At 32.6% G+C, this 6,178-nt stretch overlaps 1 protein-coding gene across 2 annotated transcripts; it reads left to right on the forward strand.

The window, feature by feature from the left end:
- The first annotated feature begins 454 nt into the window (after positions 1-454).
- On the forward strand, positions 455-2,714 carry SLP2 (Calcineurin-like metallo-phosphoesterase superfamily protein). Of its 2 annotated transcripts, none has more exons than XM_028074109.2 (2): positions 455-1,865; positions 2,330-2,714. In XM_028074109.2, exon 1 carries the CDS (start codon positions 652-654, stop codon positions 1,825-1,827), a length of 1,176 nt encoding a protein of 391 aa, XP_027929910.1. In that variant the 5' UTR covers positions 455-651; the 3' UTR covers positions 1,828-1,865; positions 2,330-2,714. The 2 variants fall into 2 exon arrangements, with proteins under 2 accessions (XP_027929910.1, XP_027929909.1); XM_028074108.2 differs by having other exon boundaries at positions 2,335-2,714.
- The last annotated feature ends 3,464 nt before the right edge of the window (positions 2,715-6,178 follow it).

The raw sequence follows: 6,178 nt of genomic DNA on the forward strand, positions 1-6,178 counted from the left end.
TCATCCTCAAAGTTGTCATCTCTCAGTAGCTACAACTCGGAGTTAATCCATTTCTCGTTAAACCACCAACAGTGCACGATTGGGACAGTAACATACCTATATAATGGGATTGCAGGAAGAAGAAGATTGCAGCAACACCAACTGCATTACAGTAAAGGACAAAATAAAATATGAATTGTGAAAATGAGAACCATTTTAAACATCCGGTAAAAATGAAGACCATTTTAAACATTCTATCAAAATGAATATTATTTTAAACATTCTATCAAAATGAATATCATTTTAAACATTCAATCAAAATGAAGACCATTTTAAACATTCTATCAAAATGAGGATCATCCACAACAAACACCACGAAAATGAATAACAAAGAGAATTTAAACCTTTCAAAATCGTGTAAGAAATTTTTGTCCAAAATATCATTTTCCATAGAATAAGCTGAGAAGAAGACGAGAGGGAAAGAACTGAAGAGCAAAAAGATGATACATAGGACCACATCTTGTACAAAAAGTAAACAACTTTCATTTCTTTCCTAGTCTGCAGCCTCACATAGCATCCAAAACCGTCACGCAATCTCAATCCCAAACTGTAACTCATCGTGGGTTTCTGAACGGAGAATTTGAATTCAGAATAGCAGTGAACTGAATAGCAATGGGAAGAGAAGAAGAGATCTCAAACTCATCCTGCAAAGACATTCCCAATCTCCTATCATCATTTGTTGACACCTTCGTGGATTTCTCAGTCAGCGGCCTCTTCCTTCCTCCGCCGCCGCCATCTCCTCCGCCTCTCCCAACTCGTCTTCCCTCGCCACCGCGCCTGGTCGCCATTGGCGACCTCCACGGCGACCTCGACAAGTCCAAGCAGGCCTTACGCCTGGCGGGCCTCATCGACGCGAACGATGTCTACATCGGCGGCTCTGCGACTGTGGTTCAGGTCGGCGACGTCTTGGACCGCGGTGGCGACGAGCTGAAGATCCTCTACTTCCTCGAGAAGCTAAAGCGTGAGGCGGCGCGGAGCGGAGGCAGAATCATCACCATGCACGGCAACCACGAAATCATGAACGTTGAGGGCGATTTCCGCTACGCAACAGAATCCGGCGTCGAGGAATTTAGGGTTTGGTGGGAGTGGTTCCGAGTTGGGAACAAAATCAAGAGCCTTTGCGACGGTTTGGAAAAACCGAAGGACCCAATGAGAGGCGTTCCCTCGTCGTTCCACGGAGTGAGGAAAGAGTTCCATGATGGGTTTCGGGCCCGGGTCGCGGCGTTGCGGCCCAATGGCCCAATTGCAAAAAGGTTTCTGTCTGAGAACGTCACCGTTTTGGTCGTTGGGGATTCTATTTTCGTGCACGGTGGGTTGTTGCCAGAACACACTTCTTACGGTTTGGAGAAGATTAACGAGGAGGTTCGCGATTGGGTTAAAGGTTTGACCGGTCACTTTTCGCCCCAGTATTGTCGGGCTTCAGACGGTGTTGTATGGTTGAGGAAATTCTCACGTAGCAAGGTGCCGCAGTGTGATTGTTCCACCCTTGAACATGTTTTGGCCACGGTTCCTGGTGTTAAGAGGATGATAATGGGGCACAGTATTCAGAGGGTTGGAATTAACGGCACCTGCGACGACAAGGCAATTCGAATCGATGTGGGTTTGTCGAAGGGATGTGGTGACGGTTTACCCGAGGTTTTGGAGATTAGCGGAACTTCCGGTTTAAGGATATTAACGGCCAATCCCTTATATCAGAATAAGGCTACGGTGAATGTTGGAAAGGAACAAGGACTTGGATTGTTGCTTGGGGAACAGGGTGGACCTAAGCAGGTGGAAGTCCAGGCTTAAAGAAAGGATATTGGATTCCCTATACCATTATTGATTGGGTATGTCATTAATTTCCAATCAATTTGTATCATGGTAGACTATTATTATGTTTGGTTTTGCTTTTGAAACTACACATCCATATTTCGTGCATGAAAAAAAAAATTACTTAAAATATTCTTAACTTAGTTCATCACCTTCTACTTCCGAAAGGAAACTAAACATGGATATGCTTACATGAATTGAATTGGTGCAAGGATAAAGTTTGGGTTCTGGTCACCCCAAACAGCACTTCTTTTTGCCAATTACAGAAATGATAAAGAAATGGAACGGTAAAAATGAAAGTATGGTTTCTTCAGAAAAGGAAAATTCATATCAATATAGTCTTTTAGTTACCCACCCAGTTGTTAAAATCATAATGACAACAGGAGTGGTTAGGGAAATGAGGTGTAATTACATTTTTTGTGTGAAACACTTGACAAGTCATATACTTTTCTTACAAGCTACCAATGTCTCCAAATGTTAGTGCAGAGAGTTTTCAGATAGCGTTGAAGATGGTCTTCAGATAGAGATAAGAGATAAGTGCCCGCAACAAACATGCTTAAGTACGTTAACGATTGAACAATAATAAACAAGTTATCAATGAATAGTATCTATCTTGTATTCATTGTATTTATAACATTTTTAGTGGAAATTTTTCTGTATTGGCCTTGATTACGTTCTCCTGTAATTTTATTGTCCGACTAATGTCCTATTGACCATCATTATTGATCTTAATCAAATGTTGTAATTATATTATTGGGATGTTTAGCTGTTGTGTTTCTGTCCAACCTCGGCATCTTCTTGGAATCTGGTGTACATAAACAATTGATGTATTTTGATTACAATGAACCGCTAAGATATTAAGAACTTGTCCCTGCTGTTTGCAAGTATTTCACAATCCTAGGTTGGTTGAGCTTAAGCCCTTCACCATTTTGTTTACTTGCATTTACCTAGGACCTATAATCGGTGATAGATTGAGCTAAATTTCAATAAAAGCTAAGAAATCAAACTAATTTTGTGGTTGTAAATGATTGAGTTTTGTGTTAGTTCATGATTGAGTTTTGTTAGTTCGTACTCAATTATTTACCAGTCATTAAAACTTAGAAGGATGCTTCCTGTCTACGGTCAAAATTCAAAACATTTATAATACTGATTTATTTATGTAGTTTTGATTCAATATAATTGTTTCTATAGTTCCATAGTCTTACATGAGCTTTTTATGTTAATTTTGTTTAGCATCTGTTGATATAGCTGACCAGGATTTGGTTTTTGGTTGTTTACTACCTGCTTATTCTTCACTGTTTTGTAGTTTGGATTATTATTATTATTATTTTTTTGCATTCTTTCCTTTCCTATTATCTCACAGTTGGTTGATTAGTGATTCTTCTTCTTTTGAAGTTGATAAAATTGCTATTAATTTCTTACCTGGATGATTCTTTTCTTCTGAGGTACATGAGTAGGATTCCTTGAATGACAAGTTAGGGGAAAAAACAAGTTAAAAATATTCCTTACACAAAAGCCCTCAATCTAAGTGTAAGATTAGGAGAGGATCACTTAATAAACATATTTAGACTGGGTGGAAACTACATTTCATTCAGATCTGCTTGTTTTCGATCATATTGTTCTTATCCATTGACTTTTTGCCTAAATATGATTAACTCTCCTTAAAAGCTTAGTAATGCATTGCTATTCTACCTTTGAGAATTTTTAAATGCAAAGAACCGAAAACTTGGGCATAAACTTTTGTTTTGGAACACAATTGATTCCGTAAGTATCCTCTTATTCACCAATGATAAAATTATGGGTTCAGAATAAAACTGTTAATGTATCATATTTGTTAGCAAGATTAATGATACTACTAAGGATGTTATAATATAAAAAATAATCAAACAAAATCAACTTTTGCAATTAAATTTGGATAAATTTTATGATTTTATTTATAATTTTTTATCAGCAGATGTATTTAAGCCTATATTTTTTTTCTATTTTACTATAATTAAATGTTTATTCTTTTTATAAATTAACTTTAAACAATTTGTTTACCTATTTTATCAGTAGAAGAGCTAAAATAAAATATAAAGATACAGTGTGTATTTATACTTTCATAATAAGAAACAAACAAGAAACAAAAGTGGTTATGTCTTATTTATAAATTATGGCGTAACTCTTACATAACATTCAAGAGCTATCTTTTATCTTTCATAACCCTAACAATCTCCTTACATACATGTGAATGATGATGTTGCACAAAATTAATAAATATAAACATTAAAGTCACTCTCTTAGTATTGTTTTCTTGCCACTATCTTTATTTTATTTTAGTATATTTTTCTCCTCACAGTGACAATGTATAGGGTTTACATTATAAGAAAACAAACATGAATAACAGATAGTATAATTATGTTTAAATAATTTATTTAGTTTAGATAATATAATTATGTTTAAATAATTTATTTAGTTTTGATCAATTATGAAGGGTCAAATCATAAATTAATAAAAATAATTTTGATTTTATCCTATTATTGATTTTTTATCCAATTTTAATTTTTTTTTTGTTGATTTGGTTCTTATCATGGTAATTTAATAGTATCCCTAATACATAATGTCTTAATAAGAATCTTAAAGTTCAGACCATTATGGAATACTTCAAATTAATAACTAGACTCTTAGTTTCAATAACTAAATTATTATTTCAGTAGTCAAATTATTTTTTGAATTGTAAAAAATTGAAGTATTAATAAAATTTGTTATTTTTACTCGACTGAATATATTTTGTAAAAGTATCCTCTAACTTTTCTCATACACTCCAAGCTATAGCTGCACACTTTCACTTTCAGGCTGGGATGTTCCAAGTATTTCTCTCAAGTCAGCCATCAAATAATATTAATTGCTGTGATAAATGGAACGTAACTAATTTATCTCATTAAAATAACTTCGTTATTTATTAACCATCGACAAAGTTGATATTATCAAAGTATTATAATAATTCTTTTAATTGTCATAAATTTTTTTATCACCATGTAATATATATTAAAATAAAGTTTAAAAGATGAAAGATATATATTCAAATTCTGTTATTATTAATTTAATTTTTATTCTTTGTATAATTTTGATCAAATAATATATTCTAACTTATGTATAGAAAAAGAAGATTTTCAATAAAATTTAAAAAATTGAAGTAAATAAAAATTTTAAATATTTTATAATTTGAATATTTGTTTTTATTTTATATGTTTTTAAAAATATTTTTAAAATTTTATCAACTAGGTTTTATTTGCAAATTTAATAAATAAAATTTATTTAGTATTCTAATTTAAAATATATACAATTATAATTTTTTTTTAAATATTTAATATTGAAGAAATAACTTTCTTACTCATATTTAATAATATTATGTTTACTTTACTGTAATTTTTTATTATTTTATAAAAATTAATTAATTGATATTGAATTGGTAGAAAACAAGTATGAGTATATATATATATATATATACCTTTTATCCAATGATAACAGGGATGAGATGAAACAAACATTTAATATCTATTGGGTTTTGGTAATAAGGATGAATGTTTTCTCTATAAATAAGTATTAAGCATTGGAATAATGAAATTCGTTGGGTCTCTTTCCTTGTCCATTTTCTTGTCCCGTTGTCATATCTATATAACACTTTTAATCATTTAGTAATTAGTGAGTTTTATTTTCTAATTTTGTAAATTTTTTAATTATTATTTTTAGTTCTTATAAAATAAAAAATATGTGAGTTTATATTTAGTTATTCTAAAGTTAATTTTTTTTTTAAATTCAAATATTTTTTTAGTCTATAATGTTCATTTCAAAAAAAATTATTTTACAAACTCGTTTTTTTTATTTGTCACATACTAACATTGTGTTAAATCATTCAAATGATCGGTTAACTTTTTTCCCGATAGATATATTATAAGGCCCAATTATTTTTCTGCTCTTATTTTAAGGGCTGCCCCAAATCAGTTAGGCCAAAAGGTTGGCTCATAGGGTGCCAAGGCCCCTAAAGCAGTCAAGGTCCCTTATTCTGCACTCACTTGCCAAAATCAGTGTTCTCATTCTTCCCCTTTTCTATCCACAAAAGTTCTGCTAGGTTTGGGTCTTACCTTTCTTCGCGTTAGCTCAACTCAATTCTTCAGTCACGTAAGCATTCCCAGTTTTGTCATCATTATTCTAACTAAGGTTCATGGTAACCCATTTTGAATTTATTCCACTATTTTTCAGCTCGTGAATCTGCTCTATGGTTTGTAGTACTCACTTGCTTGGGTGTCGGGATATTCTGCTAGCTTTTTCCAGGTAAGGGAAGCTAGGG

The sequence above is a fragment of the Vigna unguiculata genome, chromosome 5 (genome assembly GCF_037176805.1).
Source record: "Vigna unguiculata cultivar grain cowpea cultivar isolate G323 ecotype 2 chromosome 5, ASM3717680v1, whole genome shotgun sequence".
Classification (NCBI taxonomy): Eukaryota; Viridiplantae; Streptophyta; class Magnoliopsida; order Fabales; family Fabaceae; genus Vigna; species Vigna unguiculata.